Source organism: Arvicola amphibius, chromosome 4, assembly GCF_903992535.2.
Source record: "Arvicola amphibius chromosome 4, mArvAmp1.2, whole genome shotgun sequence".
Classification (NCBI taxonomy): Eukaryota; Metazoa; Chordata; class Mammalia; order Rodentia; family Cricetidae; genus Arvicola; species Arvicola amphibius.
Genome location: NC_052050.1, coordinates 87,150,185 through 87,174,675, shown reverse-complemented (window position 1 = coordinate 87,174,675; position 24,491 = coordinate 87,150,185). Strand labels below are relative to the sequence as shown.

Below are 24,491 nucleotides of genomic sequence, written 5' to 3'. Positions count from 1 at the left end.
TGAATTTGTAATCCCTTTGAGCTTTTGGAATTTGAGCTAATGTTTTTTCTTTTCTTTTCTTTTCTTTTTTTTTTCAGGAGGCATATGATTAAACCTTTGAGGTTTTCTGATGCCAGGGGCTGCAAAGTCAGGTATCTATAGGGATTTAGCATTCAAATGAGAAGCATGCAGATTGCTGTGATGTGAATGTCCCACCAAAGCTCTGGTTGAAATGGAATCCCCATAGTGAGGATTAAGAGGGGTTTGTGTTGTTAGGGCTTTTCCTCTCATAAATTATTTAACCCCTTCATAGATTAATGGGCTAATAAGGGAGTTGCTTGGCGATGGAAGTGAGCTTTCTCTGGTTAGCTTGCTCTGTCTTGCCATGTGATGACCACTGTTTGCCATGGCCCAATAGAAGGCTCTCACCTATGCCTAGCAGATCCTGGCATCATGTTCTTGCTATGAATTAAATCAGTTTACTGTCTTTCTTTTTTTTCCTTTTGTTTTATTATTTTTTTCAAGACAAGGTTTGTGTATTCCTGGTTGGCCTGGAACTCACTACGTAGACCAGGCTGGCTTGAAACCCAGAGATCCTCAGGCCTTTGCCTCCCAAGTGCTGGGACTAAAGGTGTGCACCATTGCCCAGCTTTGATTTCTTTTCTTTCTCAGTCATCTTTGTCAGATACTCTGATACAGTAGCAGAGAATGGACTGTGACACGGGTAACAGGCTACAGGAGTAGTGGTGGCTGGGGGACATAATTTATTCAAAGGCACGCTTTGTAAAAGGAAGGTAGCTGCTACTGAATCACTGTATGTTGCAGGCTATTTGATGACATTGTGAACCTTGAGATTTTGTTAATTAAATAAAATCAACCTTGGGTCAAGAACTGGTCAGCAACCAGCAACTGGTCGACAGGAAGTAGCCATACAGAGAAAGAGGGAGTCCAGAAGATGAACAGAGAAACATGCAGGAAGGAGTGAGGAGGGACTTTGAGTCTGGTGACTTTTTTGGTTTGGGACAGAACAGAAGCTCTGTCTCAGACGCCGCCAGCTAAGGAGGAAGGTCAGCTGATTGCTCCTCTGCCTCTCTGAGCTAGCAGGCTTTGACCCCAGCACCTGATTCCCCAGTCTTTATTAGTAAAATCGTAAGATTGAGTGTAGTTAGTGGATTGTAAAAGAGGGTGTCAGTTCTCTCAGAACTGGAGTGCCAGGTAGTTGTGCCATTGTAGGTGCTGGGACCAGAACCCAGGTCTTCTGTAAGGGCAGAAAGCATTCTAAGCCACTGAGTCCATCACTTTAGTCCTCCTAAAATGTGAAACTTTTGTTTTTGTAGATAGTGTTTCTCTGTAGCTTTGGAGCCTGTCCTGGAACTAGCTCTTGTAGACCAGGCTGGCCTCCAACTCACAGAGATCTGCCTGCCTCTGCCTCCTGAGTGCTGGGATTAAAGGCGTATGCCTGGTTTAAAATGTGAAACTTTTAACTGATTGATTTTGGCAGGGGGTGTTCAGATTAGAGATAGGCCACCCTTTTGTTTTCTTTTGTTTTGTTTGAGACAGGGACTGGAACTTGCTTTGTAGACCAGGTTGGCCAAAAACTCATAGAGATCCTTCTGTCTCTGCCTACAGAGTGCTGAGATTAAAGTTATGTACCAGCAGGCCCAGCTCTGACAAACCAATTTTAAAACAATGAAGATGGTGGTGTAGGCTAAACATACACATGGGACGATCATACTCACATGACCCCTACATGTTATACCCCTACATGCTATACTGTATGACAGATGCTGGGTCCTTCGGCTGGCTGTTATATTGATGAGCTCCAATGAACTAATCTTTCAGGACCAATAGAACTTCCCACACTCACTATGGACATATGACTTGATTTGGTCAATGGGGCAATCGGAGCTTGGTAAGCATCTGTTGATTGGTCTTGTCCTTCTTTGAGCCACCCTCCAGAGGCTTGAATGATAAGAAGCCAGTGGAAAAGAGAAGCCCCAGAGGATGAGAAATCATTTTGAATGTGTTCCCAGTGGATTACAGTCCCATGTGTAACCTCAGTTTATATCACATTGGTCCAGATGAGCCTGGCTAACCTACACAATTGTAGAAAATAATAAACCATTGTTATTCTAAGCTACCAAGCTTTGGCATGGTTTGTTATGTAGCAATAGGTAACTGAAACAGAGGTCATTTAACCTACCCTCCTGTCTAGTGAAACCCAGACAGCAAGGTAATGGCAGTAACTCTAATTCTGGGCTTTTCTCGGTTGCTTTTCTTTCACTCTCTTGGTGAAAGCCACCAGATAAAGACTATAAAATTGCAAACTCTAACTGCAGGGAATTTACACTGTGATTTGGATGCACCCTTATAACTGCAATACCTTGATCTTTGGAAATGGAAAGAGTTTGAAAGTCATCCACTGCACTGGGGCAGAGGATTAAAAAACAGTTAAGAAGCGGAAAAGCAGTCTCTGCCATTGAGAAGTGGGCTGGGTACAATCATCCAGGCCCTCGATAATAGCCAGAGCCTGGCCCTTACAGCTAGGTCTCCTGTAAAACATAAACAACTTCACAGACCACCAACATCACACAAGGCTATTCTGTGACCTTATCTTACGGACCAAGACAAAAACAAAAGCATTCACTCCATAATCATTTGTGTACACAGATAAAATGACCATTGCCCAAGCCATACACACAGCTACAAAGACTAAACACTTGAATCTGGACAACATGAGGGGCTGTTACTAATTGCTTCATTAGCTTCAATCTAACTTCCCCCAGATAAGATGGAGGTGTCCAATCTTAGAACTACTCCCACTTCCTGACAGTCCCCGCTTCAGAACCTCTTCAATCCTCTTCGCCATTACCTAAGGTCTCTTACTGAGACGTCCACAGTTCAGTGATGTACGTTCTCTTCTGCTTCAGTTATAAATAAACCCACCTTGTTCAACTATCATCGTGTTCCTGGGGGATTTTGATTCGAGGGCACTGACAAACTTGGAGAAGTCACACGGGGTTCACTGGAAGTCTCCAGCTGTATTCCTTCAACGCATCTCTAATTCTTGGTTAATGTCTGCTGTTTTTCCATTAGAATTAGGCTTCAGTCGGGCGGCCGTGGTGCACTCCTTTAATCTGAGCACTCGGGAGGCAGAGGCAGGTGGATCTCTGTGAGTTGGAGGCCAGCCTGGTCTACAAGAGCTAGTTCCAGGACAGGCTCCAAATCTACACTGAGAAACCCTGTCTCGGGGGGGGAAAAGAATTAAGCTTCGTGAGAACAGGGGAGTCTCTGCTGTTACTTTCGAAGTTGATTCCCAGTCCTTAGGGCAGTACTCAGCAGAAACTGAATATTTAAAAATAAACCTTTTCAGAACGAATAGCTTCCTTCTCACGGTTCAGCTCTTCCCGGTCAGTGTAGCAGATCCCAACTGTTTCCCAACTCAAGTCTCCAAACTCTTGCTCTTGAGATGTCCATCTTCCCTTGGCTGCGTCCTCGGGCTCTCGGGCCCCCTCCCCGCATTTCTTAGTGCACCTTGGACCCAACTGTCTCCACCACCTGTCCCTACCAAATGAAACACACACGGAGTGGCGGCACAGCCACCTAGGCGACGAGTGGGCACTGCAGACACCCACGGCGCATGTGCGGAAATCGGTCGCACAGCAAAGATCTCAGACAAGTGAGAAGTTGCCTCCGAGTTTCCGTCCGGGTCCGGGCAGCCCCAGGCTGCCAGGAAGTCAGAAACGGCCAGCCGGAAGGAGACTTCGCGCGCGGGGCTTTATGGGACGAGTAGTCGCGGCATTCACGAGGCCCTACCTCGAGCAAGTCCTAGATTCCCCAGGTCTGCTCGTCCCGTACTTACAGCCCTGCGCTCCTCGATGCGCACTCTCTCCAGTGGCGAACCTCCGGCCGAGTTGGTCGGGCGGCTTCTTGCTCCCACAAGGCCGCGCGAGCCGCGGGGGTTGCCGGGAGTTGTAGTCCCTGCTGCGCGTCCTGCGTCCGCCGAGGGGGAGGGCGGAGCTGCCGGCGGCCCGGCGGGCTGGCAGCTAGAGTGGGTGCGAGAGCCGCCTCCACCGCCGCCGCTGCCACCGCCTCCTCCGCCCGGGCCGTTCGCTGCTGAGCGGGGAGAGCGAGGCGGGGCCGCCGGGGCCGCCATGGAGCCCGACTCGGTGATTGAGGACAAGACCATCGAGCTCATGGTGAGTGCGGCCCGCTGGCCCTCCGTTCTTCCGGCCGGCCGGCGGCCCGGGGGCCTGCCCACCTCGGCGTCCGCGCCAGGCTAGCCCCGCTCCCCGCCCGGGCCTTGCCGGTCCCCTGCCGTGGCTAGTTGCTGACGCCTCGCGCTCCCGGTCCGACCGGGCCTCCGCTCCCCGCACCCCCCCTCCCTGCTGGGCTCTGACCGGGCTCGGGCACCCCTGCCTCGCTCCTCCAGGAGCCTCCGCTCACTCTCGCCTTGCCATCTCACTCTTGTTTTAGAAGGGGATTTCTTTTCCCTTCCCATTCCTCCGGGAAGGCCCTCATCGCGCTTCCCAGCCGCGCTCAAGCCGAGGGTGATGGTGGGAGGGGGAGTCCGAGACCAGTTGGGGCCGCTTCGGCCTCCGTAACCTAGGTGCGGGGGGGGGAGGTGTTGAGGTTTAGGGGGCTCTCAGCACCTTCTCCCCAAGCTACGGCTGTGTGGATGCCAAGATAGGTCCCGTAGGGCTGGGATGTTGGGGGTGCCCTCGATTCTGAGGCTGTGTGGGATAAGGAGCCTCTTTTCTGGGCCCCTGTGGTGTCAGGCTTCTTGGACAAAGGGTTTCCTACCCTGTGTTTGTATAGCAAGGCCCCAGGTACTCTGGATTCCATCCCCTAGGAAAGGGAAACCATAACTTTATCATTCGGGAAATAAGAGGGGAGGGGGAAGGGGTCGCCACCCGCTCTTAAAAAGAAATGGGGTAATTCTTGGCCCACAGAGAAGCAGCGATCCCTTTTACTGTTAGAAACCATTGGTAGCCAGACTGATCAGGTCTCCCCGGACACCCCTAACCCCTTTCTGACCTCAGACTTGGTGCCAGAAGTGTTTTTAGAAACAGGACTATGAATGAGTGGCTGGGAAAAGTGAAGAATTTGCTCATTGGTGGAAGAAATAAAATACAGCTGGTTTTACCTGCCAGTTTGAACATGAGGGAAATCATACTGGGCTCAGGAGAGCTGGGAGGAAATCAGCCTTTGCAAATGGACATACAAAGGGCTTCTGCCTGTGAAATCCTTGATAGTTTCTTTGTATCTCTGCTAATACAGTAACAACTAGTATCTGCCCCATGGTAGCGAGGAAAGGTGAGAGATCTACAGAATTTAACAAAACGTTTTGCCTCGTGAGATTCTCTCCAGCGTGAAAATGCTTATTGAGTCAGTGATTCCACTGAGTAGGGTTGGTGACATCAGAGCCACTTCCCCCATTTATGCTATAAATAATAAATGGTGATACTGAAAGTCTGTTGGATAGCTTCATGGTTTCTGTGGATGATGTTATCCAGGGAGTTGAGGTATACGTTTTAAAATGGAAGTATAGTAGCATAAAATAAATACAGAGGTAGTCTCATATCTGCTGGCCTCTTCACAATGTGCAGAACTGGACTTGTTGAAAATTAGGTGAAAAACAAACTCTGGTAGTTTCTGGGGTGTGTGTGTGTGTGTGTGTGTGTGTGTGTGTGTGTTTGAAGAGATTCTGTCACTTGTGGGATCATTAGGTGCTGAGGAATTTTTCCTTTTCAGCATCAAACGGTTGGTTACAACAGTTTGGGCAACTTTTACAGTGGGTTATTTTGACAAAATAGCTTTTAAAAATTGTTACTTATGTATAATTGTGAATGTGTGTGTGTGCCTGCACACTGCAGTGGGCATTTGGTGGTCAGAGTACAACTTTGTAGAGTGACTTCTTCCTTTACATGGGTACTGGAAGTTGACCTAACGTCGTCAGGCATGTATGATCAAATGCGTTTGACTGAGCCTTCTTGCTGACCTCTGTTTTTGGCAAAGGTTTTTTTTTTAGACAGGGTTTCTCTGTGTAGTTTTGGAGCCTGTCCTGCTCTGTAGATCAGGCTGGCCTTGAACTCACAAGAGTTAGTTCCTCCTGCCTCTGTCTCCTGAGAACTAAGATTAAAAGTGTGTGCCACCACTACCAGGCATGTCCCATCCTCTTAAACAGTTGTGTCTGCTTTCAGTGTGACCAGTCAGTGTTTCACAGGAAACACATTCCCTAAGACAATCCAAATGTCTTCTTTAAGAGTTAGGAGAAATACAGTGTGACCCACGGCACGGCCTTCCAGTCTGCGACTAGAGAAAGGCTCTGCTCCACATTTACTTGCTGGTTTTGCTCATAACTTAAAAAGTGTTGTTGTGGGTGCTGGGTTGCATCTCAGTAGTAGAGCAGAAGCTTAGTGAGAACCCTGATGGGTGGTTTAGATTTTGTGTGATAAAATGTGTTGTTAAACAAAAGAGATGTCAACCCAACTGAGGACATAGGAAGTTGGGATTTAATTCTTAGAAATTTAATAATAAAAAATGTAGTAGTCATGATCAATTTTAAAATTGTTTTTAAGGATATTTTTCCCCTCAAAGCTGATAACTTTGTTAGCACCACTAGGCAATGTATCCCATGAACTGTAGGTGTTTATTTTCGTGCAGTAGATAGCTCGAGTACTTGGTTACTGAAGAAGTCTAGCATCAATAGACAGATCAAAATGCCTTTAAAATCCAGGAGCATCTATCTAGCTTTCTATGTTCACTACATTTCAATTAGAGTTTCCAGAAATCAGTTGAAAATTTAATAATTTAATAATGACTTCAAAATAACATGATTGAAGGAAAACTGGTTAAATTGATGGTATTTGAAAGTCTAGAGCATAAAATATTCCACATTTTTGTGAGTCCTCTTCTGGGCTCAGATATTTGGGGTCATATTGCCTGTGTGAGTTTGGTACCTAATGGTTGACAAGATGACTTTTGTGCTGTTCTAGATTGCACTGCGTTAAAAAGAGGAAACTGACTTTGTGTCATCTTGAGTTTTTAATTGTCAGCCTTTTACTTCGATTTTGATGCTTTTTTTTTCTCTTGCACTTGGTGAGACTCATGGCAGTCTTGGCAGCCTCTTGAGTTCTGGGGTTACAGGTCTGAGCCACTATATACCCTTTTCTGTTTCTTTTTACAGTGCTTGGGCTCAAAGCCAAGCTTGGCTCATGCTAGGCAACTGCTCTGCCATTAAGCTACCTCCCCCATCCCATTATTTTGTGCTTATTTTATACATTTAGGAGAAATTAAAACTAGTTATAGTGGAGACTACACCTATAGTTTACTATAGTACACACCTTGTTGAGGTCTATCCTTAGCAAAGAGATGGTTGGAGGCAAAAGATGGTAGTAGCAGAATAGTTAAGGTTTTAAAATTCAATTCCTCATTTTGTGACTTTTATTCCTCCTTGAGGCCTGGGCCTGCCAAAGGTGCTTGCATGTCTCTGCCCTTCTGCATAGGACTCTGACTTTAATAAAATACGTTAAGAGTGCTCTCGTTCTTCCCCCCCTTTCCACTTTCTCCTTTTCTTCTTTCTCTTTCCCCTTTTACCTGCCTCCCCCTCTCTTTCTTGACACACAACCCTTTTACCAACTCCTTGCCTTCTTCTAGGGTCTTATGTAGCCCAGGCTGGCCCAGAACTTTGTAGCCAAAGCTGGCCTTGAACTCCCAATCCTTTTGCTTCTGTTTTCCAAGTGCTGGGGTTATGGTTCTGTGCCACTATCCTCAGCAAGGTAATACATGAACTCTTGATAGAGACAATTTATAGTTGCTGATAGTGAATAATTTAATTGCTGTGTGGCTTTCATGACTTTATACTGGCCCAGTGCTGGACCTGTTTTCTAAACTTCTTTGTAACAATCAGCTTTATTATGAGTAAGTTGGAATAGCAATGATCCATTTTGGAAATAGAGTTTACCAGACTGTGTCTGGGTTGCGGATTTCACTGGAAAGAATGTAAACTGCATTATGCATCACATTGAGTTGATGTACAGGCACTCCTTAGGAAGCACTCACAAGAGCTGCAGATTGACAGAGAGGTGGCTAGTTTCCCCCATGAAAAGATAGTAAAATGCTGCTAATAGTTTAAGGACACAAGCCAGTGGGTAAGGATACTAGCCACCAAGCCTGCCTGCCTAATCTCATTCCCTAGGACTCATAGAGGAAGGCGAGAACAAACCTTTGGAAAGCACACTCCACTCCAATGCACATAAATAAATGTAATTTTAAAGAAGTTTAAGGATTAGCTGGGTGGTGGTGGCCCACACTTTTAATCCCAGCATAGCGGGGGTGGGGGGCAGATCTCTTGAGTACGAGGCCAGTCTGGTCTCCAGAGCCAGTTACAGGACAGCTAGGACTGTTACACAGATAAATTTTGTTCCAGAAAACAAAACAACCCCAAACAGCAACAATAATAACAACAAAGTTTAAGGATGATAATTCTGTATCATGGGTGTGAACAGAACAAAACGTTTGTAGCTACACTTCTATAATGTTACTAGCTTTTGAAAGATTCCCCCTCTGCTAAGAGACCTTAAGTGAGTCATTTCCTTTGTTTTTATCTCTTAAATGGATGAAGTAATGCAGATTAAAATATAGTGGTCCTTATTAAGAAGGTGCAATATAAATGCTATTTTTAAAGTTAATGAAGTATAGGTAGACTGTAAAACTAAAGAGATAAAAGAAACTGATAAGGTAAATTGTTTTTTTTCTGTTTTCTTTTTTATTCTTTTTTTTCTTCCTTTTTTGTCTTTACTTAGTGAGGCAAATAGGATTGTTTAGTGACCTGTCAAGCAATTGGGTGACTGCAGCTATCCTTTCATTGCTCTCTGGTGTCCACTAACTCACCAAATGATATAAACCACATATATTTAGAGGATCTTTGATGGTCTAAAGAGGCCATGACTCTAATATATAACCTGTCTGAGGATTTGCAGTAGGCTAAATGTCCTTCAGACTGCTGTAGTCTGCCCTTTATACTTAAAGAGAGCTAGCCCAGGATACTCACTAAGTAGGCCACCGACACAAATTCCTAGACCCGCACTCATATGGCTATTGGGCAGTGCTTTTGGGGCAGTGAGTTCTCAGCCCTTTGTAAGAATGCTGGGATCCTGGGGAAGACGCTTTTCCAGGCCAGCTGACTACTTCCTGTCCCTCTTCCAATCTATTTCCTCTCCTGTCACTTCATTTCTCTCTTTGAATCTGTCTCCCTTCAGCCCTTCTTCCTGCTTGCTTCTTTGCTATCCTCCAGCCAGAGCTGGGGGATCCTGGTCCTGCTTACTCTGCTCACACTCTTTCTGTTGTCAGCAGTGGTATAAACTTGAATATGTTTTTTGAAGGCAGCTGCTGTTTACTGAAAGAACTCCATCCTTGAGCAGCCTCTGGCCAAATTGGCTTAGATCACATCTCAGCAATCTTCCCTTCTGCTTATGCTGATAAACCTCTGTTAGCCCAGGAGATGTAATGGAGGCAACCTCTTTGATGTCAGTTTATATGGCAGTGGCAGATACCATCTTGTTTGGTTGCACACCACAATCTTTGTGGAACAGTCCTTCAATGAATGAATTATCTAGTGGTACTTAGAATAGTCCATGCTTATAGTGTAGTTACCTGTTTGTGTCTTCTATTAAATGATAAGGGCTTTATGAGACCTTCCTCTCTTCCTCTGGCCACAGCTCCTTCTCATACTCTGTGTTTTGTAATAGCTGTCCATACAGTGGTGAACTCCTCTCTGTATCTTAGCCGTCTCCGTGTCTCAGAAACTTCACTTGTCACCAGTTCTAATAATCTTAACTTTTATGGAGCATTAATGTTAGGTTGTTTTCTTTTTTAAATACCATGCTACCTTTTAGCATTTTCTTTTGATAACTTTAACACAAAGATGTATATAAAAGAAAAAGACCAGTGAGAGAAAGTGGAAGTTGGTATGTGGCCCATTTAACCATCACGTATGGACATATATATATATATATATATATATATATATATATATATATACAGATTGACTTATATGCATCCTAGACTGGTGATTAGCCAAGAAATGAGGAAGCCATGTTCTTTTTATGTCTGTTGTGAGAGTAGCTGATGAGCTGCAAGTGTTTCCTGACCTTAAAAATTGTGATTTAACCAGCAGAAAGGGTATAGACTGCAGGGTGAGACACCTGATTTTCTACTATGGCTCTGCACTTGCTGTGTGACCTTAAGGGAAGCTTTATTGCAGCTTAACTCTACACATACGGAGACCTGCTCTCCTTCTGAGTTAATAGGAAGGCTTCAGGAGGCATGTGTATGAAAGGATTTTGCAGAGGGGCCAGCCTTACTAACTGTGTCTGTAAGTGCAGGAACCCTTTCTAATTTTAATATTTGAGACTGTTAACTAAGTCATCCAGGCCAGATTCAAACTCATAGTCTTCTGAGTGCTAGGATTACAGGTATATACTAGAACACATGGATGATGCGTCTTTTTAAAAAAATATTATTGCTGTGTGTGTACATGCATGAAGTGTATGTGAGTGTGTATGTGACTGTTACTGTATGAGAGAGACTGTTTGCATGTGCATGTGTTGTGAATGCCATGGGTGTTCATGCGGAGGTCAGAGGATCACTCTGTGGAGTCATTTCTGCCCACGTTTTGTTGGTTCCAGGGACTGACCTTGAATTGATGGGTTTACGTGGCAATCTTGTTTACCAACAGAATCATTTTGCAATCCCCGATTTTTTTATTTATAAAATTTCTAAAATTGCTTTAAAAGTTTTGATTACAGGTTCTCACTTCATAACCCAAGTTAGCTTTGAATTGACTGTTTTGCTCAGATTGGCCTCAAACTCCATGTCCTCCTGCCTCGTCTTCCCAGGTGCTAGGATTATAAGTGTGTGCCACCATGACAAGTCTTCAGGGACCTACATTTCATAAAACGAAATCAGAACAGATGGTGTGGGAAAAGTTAGCTTTTTTCCCTCCTGAGTTGTGCATGTGTTTATTTGTAAAGCTATTTACATGTATATGCGTTTATTTCTGGAGGCTCACGTCCATTTCCTTTTAGCCCATAGATGTGGTGAGTCATTCTTTGAGGGAAATGGTAATATTTTACAATATCCATATGGTTTGGAATATATGGGAGGTACCGTGATGTTCAGTCAGAGAACTATCAGTTGGTCTGATCAGAGCTTTGCTGTAGTTACCGATAGAATCCTTCCCCTACCCGGTCCTGTGTTGGGTACCCCAGTAGAGACTGGTGGTTAGTGTGTGTGAGCACTGAATATTCTGAATAATGTTTTGTTGGTTTGTGGGGTTCTGTGAAATGAAGATTTTTGTTTGTTTGTTTGTTTTTGTTTCTTTTTGTTTTTCAAAACAGGCTTTCTCCGTGTAACAGTCCTGGCTGTCCTAGAACTTGCTTGGTAGACCAGGCTGACCTTGAACTCACTGAGGTCTGTCTGCCTTCCCCTCCCAGGTGTTGGGATTAAAGGCATGAAATGAAGATTTTTGAGTCTTGGCAAAGCTCCAGGTGATTTTGATCATTAATTGAATAAGCAGACTTTCTTTCCGGGTTGAATTGTTGTTAATTGAATTAGTCGACAGTGGGGGAAAACCTGTTGGTCAAGAATGAGCTTGTTACCCTCTGTTAAGTTTCTGCTTGATCATAATTGCTTAACAGGAAGTTTGTCTTTGTAGGCAAATGAGAGACAAACTAGGAGGACCTGACAGTCCAGTTGGTGTCTCTAACCTCGGCCTTACTGCTTTCACAAACGGTAACTTCTGTGCAGAGCTGTGTGATGTCAGCAGGAATTTCCCTCTCATGGTCAGGCAGCACAAAAGCCTTCACAGGCCAGGGTGCAGTGAGGTAGAAATTGGGACATTAATGAGAAAAATAGAGGGGGAAAAAAAAAAAAAAGAAAACCGCTAGCTTGTTAGTGAAGAAGTGTGCAAACACAGTGAATGTGGGAGAGCTGGTCTCTAGGACAAAGCCGCTGCTCCAGAGGAGGGGAGCCAGTGTGGGCTCTACACAGCATCTTTGCACATTTTAAGGAGCTAAGCTGAGAACCTTTAGCCACTTTTAAGAACTGATAGCCAGGCAGTGGTGGCGCACGCCTTTAATCCCAGCACTCGGGAGGCAGAGGCAGGCGGATCTCTGAGTTCGAGGCCAGCCTGGTCTACAAGAGCTAGTTCCAGGACAGGCTCTAGAAACTACAGGGAAACCCTGTCTCGAAAAAAAAAAAAACTGATGATAAAGTATACTTTGCTTGTCTGAGAAGAGGAGACAGGGAGAGCTCAGTTCTCATTCTCTTAGCCTTCATCTGTTAGTCTTCCGCAAGCTTGTTGCCAGGTAGGCATTGGAGAGATACTTCTGTGAATGGAAGGGTGAAAAATTAACTAATTCACCAGTAGAAGGAGAGGCCAGAGGATTCAGTAGGGTGAGAAACGAGTTGGCTGGAGAAGTGCTTGTTTTCCTGTGTCCTGTCCTTCAGTGTGGATGTAAGTTGCTCTTTGAAAAAGCAGAATATATTGTTTAGCAATACTTTGTCACAGTTGGATTTCCAGTTTAATTCATATTAATTGAGGCAGAGTTTCATGAATCCTAGGCTGGCCTTTAGTTTGCTGTGTAGTCACAGATGCCCTTGAACTTCTGATCCTCCTGCTTCTACCTCTGGAGTCCTAGAATTACACCAAGTTAATGAAGTGACAGGGACAGACCCTAGGACAGCAGCTCTCAACATGTGGATCAATACCTCTTTCGGGATTGAATGACCCTTTCACAGGGGTCACCTAAGACCATCAGAAAACAGATATTTACATTACAATTCATAGCAGTAGCAAAATTACAGTTACAGAATAGCAGTGAAAATAATTTTATGACTGGGGATCACCATAAGATGAGGAACTGTACTAAAAGGTCACAGTGTTAGGAAGACTGAGAAACACTGCCCTAAGACTTTGAATGCTAGGCAGGCCATTTGACGACTGACCCACATCCTCAGCCTTCAGTTCTTGACTCAGCGACATCACCTGGTGAAGATCAACCTGAACAGTTTTGTTTTGGCATGGTGCTTCACTTGTGTGCTTTCTTTAAGTTGTGTGGCCTGTAGTGTTTGCATCTGGTCACTGTGGTGCAGACCCTCAGATAGGTGCTCAGTTCCTTCAGTGCCAGAGGTCAGCACAGCTGTTGCCATCGCTTGTGGACTGATAACCGCATCTTAGAAGTCAGCATTTAGAAGGTCAGAAATTCTTTATCAGGAACTTGTTTGCCACTAAGAGGGGACTAAGGTACCTTTAGGATGTGTTTTGCTATGACATTAGTGCTTGGGACTTTACAATTGCATGGCCCTTTGGTAGTGTGGAATAATCTGGAGTTAGCTCTTTGTGTCATCCAGGATGAAATTCTCACCCTTCTGTGCTTTGTAGTTCTCATTACCTTAGGGCCTTGTGAAAGTATTTATGTCTTCTGTCCCGAAAGCAATGGGTTTTCTGACCCTTGTACCCAGGTCAGTTGTGTGCTTTGTGAAAATGTCATGGCTTTACCGCCTATAGAAGGGAACTTGAAACATTCTTGAGAATGAAACACGCCCATCAGCTGCCTGTACGTTTTGAACACTGCAGGGACCCTGGCAGTGACATGCCAAGTGAGTCGCAGCTTCACCTTCCCTCTGGCTGTCTAAACTACCTAGTGTCCTTTCTCTTTCTGTTCATTAGTGTCTGGAGTCTAATGGGAAAGCCCAAACGGTTGAAAATGGATGTTAATAGAATCTGGGTTGACTGTAATGTTTATGGGTGTCATCTTGTAAATTATTGCTTAGTGTTCTTTATTGTCTCTTTGGTTTGCCTGGTGATTAGTTGTTGTGGGGTACTGGCCTCTAGTGAACTAAGTTCACTCTTACATTGATTGTCAGGTTTCAGAATATTCTGTATTCTAGTTGAGCATCAAGGATATAGTGATGTATGAAGGTTTGATGTCTTTTCAGCAGCAAATCAAATGATTTCTTTGATAAGTATATCAGTAAATATTGGGAGATATTTGAATCCTCACTTTCATTTTGGCTGGCAGATCTCTTTCGTAATGGTGGAAGAGCTGACAGTGAGCTCATTGTATTGAGTGATCAGCAGCAGTTTATGTGGATGGTTAAGTGAGTTTTTAGTTGCTCTCATTTGTAGATTGTATGCTATTTATCATGAGTACATATTAATATGAGCTGTATTTTACTATTTGTCATGTAGAATCCTTCTCTCAAAGCCGGGGTGAAGAGTATTGCCCCAGGCCTTTTTTTCCATTCTTGGTGGCTGTCGTGTGCTGCTGGTGCCATGGTGGGTGTATGGATTGCTCTCTGTCTTTCAACAGTTACCGAAGTGCATGTTTGGGATTTTGTTGAAGAAAGCTGGATACAGTAAACGGAGAGTCTTGGAAGATGCTTGACCGCTGTCTTTTCTCAGACTAGGCTGAAAGGGGATGCCCTGTTCAGTCAGTGGTGGATCTGAAGTGCAGAGTACTTCCAGGTAAGCCATCACCCTGGGTTGCGTTGTTTTGTGGGACTCACCTCACTGAAATAAATTTTAAAAAATCAAGAAATATTTTTAGAGTTGTGTATTGTGGCTCACATCTGTAATCCCAGTACTTGGGAGGCTAAGGCAGGAGGACTGCTGCAGGTTAGAGGCCAGCCTGGGCTATAGTGAGGCTGTATTTCAAACAACAACAAATAAAAACCTTTTCTTTTTCCATTGCTAGAGGATGGAAGACATTGGACATTTGTGCTTAGTGTTGTGTGTATGTGGGTCAGTGAAGGGGCTGTTGCATAATTAACAATAAAAACTACATAAATGAAACTAGTACAAGCTCTAGTCTTAAATATCTTCTAGTTAGACTCCCAATAGAAAATAAATGGGGATTTTGGGAGTTTGGGGGAGATAGCTCATAAAACAAGTGACCATTTTGAGATATTTTATTTCATGATTTATTGTTGCTACCAGGCTAGATTATTTTTTGTAGATACCATGTAAAGCAGCTGTCTGTCGTCTGCCTTGAGGACTCCCAGAGGATCTTCTCAGGAAGAGTCCCTCCATAGCGGCTGTTGAGAGCATTGCTAACTTCTAGGCAGTCAGTAGGTGGTTGGCGTGTTCTTTAATTGATGTGTGCTCACTTGGGTTTTAGATAGTAGAATGAGCTCAGAAGTACTGAGGAAGTGCAGGTCACCCAGGCCATACAACTGGCCAGAGGAGATCTGGGGTCAGGCCTGGCCCTTTACATCCAGTGAACTTAAGCCTTTGGGATTTTCTTGTTTGTTTGTTTGTTTGTTTGAAATGAAGTAAGTTTTTGTGTGTCTGTATATAAGTGTGTATACGTGTTCATTGTGACTGTTTCAGTCTCAGTGGAGACCAGGTTGAAGGTGACTATCTTTTTCAGTAGCTCTTCTGCCTTATTTTGAGACAGGGTCTCATGATGAACCCCATCACTGGTTCTGCTATGCTGGGCAGGAGATAAGTGCTCAGATAATAGGCATTTCACCTCCGACTTTGAGGTGATTTTTACTTATCTTTTTTTAAAAATTTATATAGATCAACTTAGGGTCTCAAGATTGTGCAACAAGCACTTCATTGACTGAGCCGTCTCCTCAGCCTTCACAGTGGATTTTCACTTGAAGAGTACATGCTAGCTCATTGTTTGGCATGGCACTTGTTCTAGTCAGGATCACTATTGCTGTGATGAAACACCAAGACCAAAAGTTGGGGAGGAAAGGGTTTGTGATTCACACTTCCACATCACCGTTCATCACTGAGGGAAGTCAGGACAGGAGCTCAAACAGGGCAGGAACCTGGAGGGAGGAGCTGATGCAGAGGCCATGGAGGAGTGCTGCTTAATGGTTTGTTCCTCATGCCTTGTTCAGCCTGCTTTCTTATAGAACCCAGGGCCACCAGCGTAAGGTGGCCCCCCTCTCAATGGGCTGGACCCTCACTAATTAAGAAAAAGCCAGACAAGCTTGACTACAGCCCCAGTTTGTGGAGTTATTTTCTAGGTGGAAGCTCTTTCCCGTCTAGTGACTCCGACTTGTACTTGACATAAACTAGCAGCACAGGATTTTGGTCATTTCTGATACTCTGCTTATTTTCTGAAAATAAAACAGATCTTTAGTCAGTTCTTCAGGTGAATCTGAAAATTACTAAGGAGCATAAGAGAGGCAACGGTACATAAAAATTCATGTGCTGTATACAAGGAACTCCAGTGCATTCAACCCTCTGTCTTCCCTTCCTTCTGAGTATTTATTGCTTTTCTCACATAGCTCAAATGGTACGTACACTTCTTTTGATCTGTCATCTGTCAGCCAGGATAGACATTGTCAGGTAACTCTTGAAAACACGACTTTTTCATTACCTCACATTTCCTCTAGATTGCCTCCATCCTATACTGTTTAGGAAATATCTGTTACAGACCAACATTCTGACCTGTATGAGTTGGGTTTTTTTTGCATTTGCTAATACTCTTGGTAAACATCCCGTAGCACACTAAGAGCTGTGGGTGGTAGAAAGAAGAGCAGGTAATAGTTCCTGGGCATTTATTCTCTTTGAAGATTAGTCTAGTTACTTTTAAGATATGAACTCATTGTGTCCTTAAAATAATCTGGTGAGGTAAGAGCCCCTAGTGCTTCATTACTGAAGAAACCAATGCATCAAGTGGTTAAATTCTGTGCTTAAGAGCAGAGAGAAGAGAGGAATCTAGGCAGTATGGCTTCAGAGACTGTGCCTCTATCCTCTGGGCTCTTGTTTAGAGCAACTTCTGGTCACAAGTACACAGGCAGAAATCTCTTAACGCTGTCTACAATTTTCTTACTTTTAGAAATCATTGAAGCTGGGTGTGGCAGGCAGCTCATGAACCTGCAATCCCAGTATTGGGAAGCTGGCTGTGAGTCTCAGGCCAGTCTGGGCTGTAGAGTGTGACACTGTCTCAATAAAAAAATAAAAGAAAGTAGTTGCTGAATGTCTGTTTCTACCCATCTCTCTTTTTTCTTTTTTGGTTTTTTGAGACAGAGTTTTTTTGTAGTTTTGGAGCCTGTCCTGGAACTAGCTCTGTAGACCAAGCTGGCCTTGAACTCACAGAGCCCCATCTGTCTCTGCCTCCTGAGTGCTGGGATTAAAGGCGTGAGTCACCTCTGCCTATCTCTACCCTGAGTGCTGGGATTAAAGGCGTGAGTCACCTCTGCCTATCTCTACCCTGAGTGCTGGGATTAAAGGCGTGAGTCACCTCTGCCTATCTCTACCCTTCTCTTAAAAACATCTCGCCTTGCCGGGCGGTGGTGGCATATACCTTTAATCCCAGCACTTGGGCAACAGAGGCGGGCCAGGCAGATCTTTGTGAGTTTGAGGCCAACCTGGTCTACAGGGTGAGTTCCAAGGCAGCCAGGAGTGTTACACAGAGAAACCCTATCTGAAGAAACCAACAACAAGAAAAGAAGTCTAGCCTCACGTCTCATTATCCATCAAGGCTCTCTCTTTCTCAAACAAACCCCAATAGTTAGCAATAGTGAGTTTGAGATCGTTTTTCAGAAATGCTTTGTGGTAAACTTTGCCACGGCCAAGATGTTTGAAACCTGTTCTCTTCTCTATAGCAGTCAGTAGTCGTCAAAGTGTTTGCTTTCTGCTTTTTGTTTTTGAGCCTGGGTCTCACCTCGTGATGCTGGTTACATTGAGCTTGTGATCCTCCCATGTAGTCCTGGAGTGCTGAGAATACAGGTGTGTGTCCGTGAATTGGCAATATGTGACAGTTTTAAAAATGTAACTCAATTTATATTTAAATAGGCACATGTAATTTTAGAATTGCATCATCATTCAGGGTGATGTCTTTAGCACCCTCAGAAATCTGATCCATTCAGTGTTCTCACAGTGCTTCTTTATCCTAGGGATGGGTTAGCATCAGTAGCTTTTTTTTTTTTTTTTTTTTTTTTTGGTTTTTCGAGACAGGGTTTTTCTGTAGTTTTGGAGCCTGTCCTGGAACTAGTTCTTATAGACCAGGCTGGTCTTGAACTCACAGAGATCTGCCTGCCTCTACTTCCCAAGTGCTGGGATTAAAGGCATGCGCCACCACCACCCAGAAATCTCTTACAGAAAGATTTGCCAGATGCTAATTTATGTGCTAGTTTAATTTAGAAGGGCCTGCAGACTCCAGCCAAAAAGACTCTAGCATTTTCTTGTTGTAGGAAAACGTTGCCTAGCAGGTCATGTCATGAACTCAATCTATTAAGTAAGGTATCTGCAGGGTGGATAGAGAGAACTTTTTTTAGTGTTCTTTGGAGTGGATAAATTTCTTAATGGCAAAACCTCACTTTTTTTTTTTTTTTTGTTTTGTTTTTCGAGACAGAGTTTCTCTGTGGCTTTGGAGCCTGTCCTGGAACTAGCTCTTGTAGACCAGGCTGGTCTCGAACTCACAGAGATCCGTCTGCCTCTGCCTCCTGAGTGCTGGGATTGAAGGCGTGCGCCACCACCGCCCGGCAAACCTCACTTTCCAAACCCTTTTCTAATTAAGACATTTGGGATTTTGGATTTTTCCTCTTCTTATTTCCCCCTTTTCTTTGTTTTGGGGTTTAAGATAGGGTTTTGTATGCAGCCCAGACTGCACAAGAACTTGCCGGCCTCCTTCACGCGGTGCTGGGATTATAGCTGCATGGCACCACACCTGCTTCAGGGTACTTGCTTTTAGTTTGAATGTACTTTTGACTTAGAAGTCTGAGAGGTTCTTGTTTCTTCCTCTTTCTTTTTCTTCTTCTTTTTGCATGTGTATGTGTTATGCATTCATGTGTGTATGCATGCTCATGTGTATGTGTCCATGTGTATGTGTGTTCATGCAGAGACCCAAAATTAACTTTAGATGTTTTTCTTCATTGTGCTCCACTTTATTTGCTTGAGTTCTCTTTACAATGTACTTCATTGAATCCAGAATTTATTATGGATTGGCTAGTCTAGTTAACCAGCTTGCTCCAAGGATCCGGTTTCTACCTCCCTCGCCTTGGGGGGCCACACCTACTAGTGCTGGGATTCTTATGCCCCTCCTCCAGCTTGTAGGACAAGAGTTTTTCCTCTGAGCCATTTACCCAGCCCTGGCCTCTGGTTTCACATGAGTTCCTTTGTCACTGCTGTGACCCATTTTCTATCCATTTTCCACTCTTAAGGAGATAGTTGACTTAGTAAGCTTATGTAACTTGACCATACAGTACACTGTAAATAGGAACATACTTGGATTAGCACATACCCAATAGTTCCATCTCCTTGCATTACAGCTTGTTCAGTGAGCTTGTTTTAGTTAGCATACTGTGTCATTACTTCCATTTTGTTATTTTTTTCTGTTCTTGGAGTAGCAAAGGTAACTTATGCAAGTGAATCAGTATTTTGGGAAGTTATCTTGGCAAGCAAATGCAGGATGAAGAGACTGAAGGCTTAGTGAACATTGATAAGGAGCCAGAGTGCTTACAGGGCACTGTCTGGGGTGCTATGGCTTTGTGAAAGTCATAGGTGGAGGATGTTCAAAGTTTAAGGGTTGGTTTTAATAACAGGAGAATTGAGTAATATCATTAGTTTTAGATTTTTCTCTTTTGTTTTAGGCCCTTGAGTTTGCTTTGTTCCTCAGGATATTATAATAGAGTATGAGATTAGAGGAGAAGAAAGAATGAGTTTGTGTTGGCTGAGAGTAATAATGACTTTGATTTGCCTAGAGATGAGAATATCTAAGGGTAGAGGTATCTATATGTAATATTGGCCTGAGCTCACCAAACAGAGAAATTTAGGAGCCTTTGCCTTTGTGTAGCTGACTTTTACTAAAAGAATTATGAGATTACTCAAACACAAAATGTGTCTGGGAGTGCCAACACAGGGATGGGCTATGATGTTGGCCAGGAGGTATGGTTACACCTCTCTCACCCTGATTTCCTAACATCCTTCTGGTTCCTGTTCCCAGTTCCCAGATGACGTCATCACATTCAGTTGCCATATTCTCTCCTACTGAATCAATAGAGGCACAGTTTTTAAAGTGTGTTTTCAAAAAGCCACGGCACACCATTCACACAATTTCAATTCTACATCTGGTTAATAAAACAGAGGAAAAATAACTTGAGATGGTTAGGTTATATCTGCCCTCCTCAGATATATGAGCCAGCCTCAGTTCTGAGTGCCTTTCCTCTAGCTCTGGTGAATACAACTATGGTGTTTTAAAGACGTTCTAAACATCACAACGTGAAGCCTAAATACAAGTTAGCTAGTTTACCAACTTGTCAGTTAAACAGTGTCGGGGGAGCTGGAGAGATGGCTCAGAGGTTAGGAACACTGACTTTCCTTCCAGAGGTCCTGCGTTTAATTCCTAGCAACCACAAGGTGGCTCATAACCATCTGTAATGAGATCTGGTGCCCTCCTCTGGAGTGTAGGCACACATGCAGACAGAACATTGTATACAAAATAAATAAATCTTTAAAACAAAACAAAACAAAAACAAACAAACAAAAAGAAACCATCTGTAATGAGGCCTGGTGCCCTCTTCTGGCCTGCAGGCATACACGCAGACAGAATATTGTATGCATAATAAATATTTTTTTTTTTTTTCTCATGGTTTATTTTTTTTTTATATTTAAAAATTTCCATCTCCTTCCCTCCTCCTCCCCCCTCCCTCCCCTCCTTCTCCCCTTTCTCTCCCCTCCTTCTCCCCCTTCCCTCCCCTCCCCTCCACCCATACCTCCCCTCCCTCCCTCTCAAGGCCAAGGAGCCATCAGGGTTCCCCACTCTATGCTAAGACCAAGGTCCTCCCAACTCCCCCCAGGTCCAGGAAGGTGATCGACCAAGCTGAGAAGGCTCCCACAGAGCCCGTCCATGAAGAAGAATCAGAGCCCAGAGCCATTTTCCTTTGCTTCTCAGTCAGCCCCCGCTGTTGGCCACACTCAGAGAGACGGGTTTGGTCGCATGATCCATCAGTCCCATTCCAACTGGAGTTGGTGATCTCCCATTAGTTCTGTCCCACCGTCTCCATGAGTGAACGCACCCCTCTCGTTCCTGACTTTCTCCCTCATGTTCTCGCTCCTTCTGCTCCTCATCGGGACCTTGGGAGCTCAGTCCAGTGCTCCAATGTGGGGCTCAGTCACCTTCCCCATCTGTCGCCAGCTGGAGGTTCCCTCACGGTCCTGACTTTCTTTCTCATGTTCTCTCTCCTTCTGCTCCTCATCAGGACCTTGGGAGCTCAGTCCGGTGCTCCAAGGTGGGGCTCTGTCATTTTCTTCATCTATCGTCAGGTGGAGGTTCTATGGTGATATGCAAGAAATTCATCAGTATGGCTATAGGAACTGGCCTTTTCAGGCTCCCTCTCCTCAGCTGCCCAAGGAACTAACTGGGGGCGTCTCCCTGGAAACCTGGGAACCCCTCTAGGGTCAAGTCTCTTGACAACCCTCAGGTAGCTCCTTAAATTCAGATATATGCTTCACTGCTCTCATATCCACCCTTCCTATATCCCAAGCACCCCATTCCTCCGAGCTCCCCCCGCTCTCCCCTTCACACTTTTCTCTCCCCATCTTCCCTTGGCCCAGTCTTGCCCAACCCTCAAGTTCCCAATTTTGCCTGGCGATCGCGTCTACTTCCAATATCCAGGAGGATTACTATATCTTTTTTGGGAGTTCACCTTCTTATTATCTTCTCAAGGATCCCAAACTTATAGGCTCGATGTCCTATAATCATGGCTAGAAACCGAATATGAGTGAGTACATCCCATGTTCATCTTTATGGGTCTGGGTTACCTCACTCAGAATAGTGTTTTCTATTTCCATCCATTTGCCTGCAAAATTCAAGATGTCATTGTTTTTTACCGCTGAGTAGTATTCTAGCATGTATATATTCCACAGTTTCTTCATCCATTCTTCCACTGAAGGGCATCTAGGCTGTCTCCAGGATCTGGCTATTACAAATAATGCTGCTATGAACATAGATGAGCATATGCTTTTGTTGTATGATTGGGCATCTCTTGGGTAGATTCCCAATAGTGGAATTGCTGGGTCCTGGGGTAGGTTGATCCCGAATTTCCTGAGAAACCGCCACACTGCTTTCCAAAGTGGTTGCACAAGTTTGCATTCCCACCAGCAATGGATGAGTGTGCCCCTTACCCCACAACCTCTCCAGCAAAGGTTATTATTGGTGTTTTGGATTTTAGCCAATCTGACAGGTGTGAGATGATATCTCAAAGTTGTTTTGATTTGCATTTCCCTGATAGCTAGGGAGGTTGAGCATGACCTTAAGTGTCTTTTGGCCATTCGAACTTCTTCTGTTGAGAATTCTCTGTTCAGTTCATCGCCCCATTTTTTAATTGGGTTAATTGGCATTTTACCGTCTAGTCTCTTGAGTTCCTTATATATTTTAGAGATCAGACCTTTGTCAGTTGCAGGGTTGGTGAAGATCTTTTCCCAGTCAGTAGGCTGCCTTTGTGTCTTAGTGACAATGTCCTTTGCTTTACAGAAGCTGCTCAACTTCAGGAGGTCCCATTTATTCAATGTTGCCCTTAAAGTCTGTGCAGCTGGGGTTATGCATAGGAAACGGTTCCCTGTGCCCATTTGTTGTAGAGTACTTCCCACTTTCTCCTCTATCAATCTCAATGTGTTCAAATTAATATTGAGGTCTTTAATCCATTTGGACTTGAGTTTTGTGCATGGTGATAGATATGGATCTACTTTCATTCTTCTACAGGTTGACATCCAGTTATGCCAGCACCATTTGTTGAAGATGCCCTCTTTTTTCCATTGTGTACTTTTGGCTCCTTTATCAAAAATCAGGTGTTCATAGGTTTGTGGTTTAAGATCCGGGTCTTCTATACGATTCCATTGGTCAACTTCTCTGTTCTTATGCCAATACCAAGCCGTTTTCAATACTGTAGCTCTGTAATAGAGTTTGAAGTCAGGGATGGTAATGCCTCCAGAAGTACCTTTATTGTATAAGATTTTTTTGGCTATCCTGGGTTTCTTGTTTTTCCATATAAAGTTGATTATTGTCTTCTCAATCTCTGTGAAGAATTTTAATGGGACCTTGATTGGGATTGCATTGAATCTATAGATTGCTTTTGGTAGAATTGCCATTTTTACTATGTTGATCCTCCCAATCCACGAGCAGGGGAGATCCTTCCATTTTCTGGTATCCTCTTCAATTTCTTTCTTCAAAGACTTAAAGTTCTTGTCATATAAATCCTTCACTTCCTTGGTTAGCGATACTCCCAGATATCTTATGCTATTTGTGGCTATTGTGAAAGGTGATACTTCTCTGATTTCCCTCTCTGCTTCCTTATCCTTTGTGTATAGGAGGGCGACTGATTTTTTGGAGTTGATCTTGTATCCTGCCACGTTACTGAAGGAGTTTATCAGCTGTAGGAGTTCTTTGGTGGAGTTTTTGGGGTCGCTTATGTATACTATCATATCATCTGCAAATAATGAAAGTTTAACTTCTTCCTTTCCAAATTGGATCCCCTTGATTCCCTTATGTTGTCTTATTGCTATTGCTAGAACTTCAAGCACTATATTGAAGAGATAAGGAGAGAGTGGACAGCCTTGTCGTGTTCCTGAATTTAGTGGGATAGCCTTGAGTTTCTCTCCGTTTAATTTGATGTTAGCTGTCGGTTTGCTGTAAATAGCTTTTATTATATTTAGGAATGACCCTTGTATCCCTAATCTCTCCAAGACCTTTATCATAAAAGGGTGCTGAATTTTGTCAAATGCTTTTTCAGCATCTAATGAGATGACCATATGGTTTTTTTCCTTCAGTTTGTTTATATGATGGATTACATTAATAGATTTTCGTATGTTGAACCAGCCCTGCATCTCTGGGATGAAGCCTACTTGATCGTAATGGATAATTTTTCTAATGTGTTCTTGGATTCGGTTTGCCAGTATTTTATTGAGAATTTTTGCGTCCATGTTCATGAGTGAGATTGGCCTGTAATTCTCTTTCTTGGTTGAGTCTTTGTGTGGTTTAGGTATCAGGGTAACTGTAGCTTCATAGAAGGAATTTGGCAGTGACTCTTGTGTTTCTATATTATGAAATACCTTAAGGAGTATAGGTATTAGGTCTTCTTGGAAGTTCTGGTAGAATTCCGCATTGAAACCATCTGGTCCTGGGCTCTTTTTGGTAGGGAGGTTTCTGATAACAGTTTCTAATTCTTCGCGACTAACAGGACGATTTAGAGCATTTACCTGGTCCTGGTTTAACTTTGGTATATGGTATTTATCTAAAAAACTGTCCATTTCTTTTACATTTTCCAATTTTGTGGCATACAGGCTTTTGTAGTAAGATCTAATGATTTTCTGAATTTCCTCTGTGTCTGTGGTTATGTCCCCCTTTTCATTTCTGATCTTGTTAATTTGCGTGTTCTCCCTCTGCCGTTTGATTAGTTTGGCTAAGGGTTTGTCAATCTTGTTGATTTTCTCCAAGAACCAGCTTCTTGTTTCATTGATTCTTTGGATTGTTTTCTGTGTTTCTATT

At 43.8% G+C, this 24,491-nt stretch overlaps 1 protein-coding gene across 4 annotated transcripts in view; it reads left to right on the top strand.

Moving 5' to 3' along the window:
• Positions 1-3,970: 3,970 nt before the first annotated feature.
• The window catches only part of Fbxw11 (F-box and WD repeat domain containing 11), a 106,871-nt gene continuing 86,350 nt past the window's right edge, over positions 3,971-24,491 (top strand). For 2 of the 4 annotated variants that reach the window (XM_038326144.1, XM_038326142.1), the window contains exons 1-2: positions 4,043-4,178; positions 14,358-14,512. Coding sequence is in view for 2 of the 4 variants with exons in the window: in XM_038326140.1 (XP_038182068.1) it covers positions 4,134-4,178 (45 nt within the window). In the remaining 2 variants the exon portion in view is untranslated. Of the gene's footprint in view, positions 4,179-14,357; positions 14,513-24,491 lie in introns of all 4 variants that reach the window. The other 2 variants (XM_038326140.1, XM_038326141.1) reach the window with 2 other exon arrangements.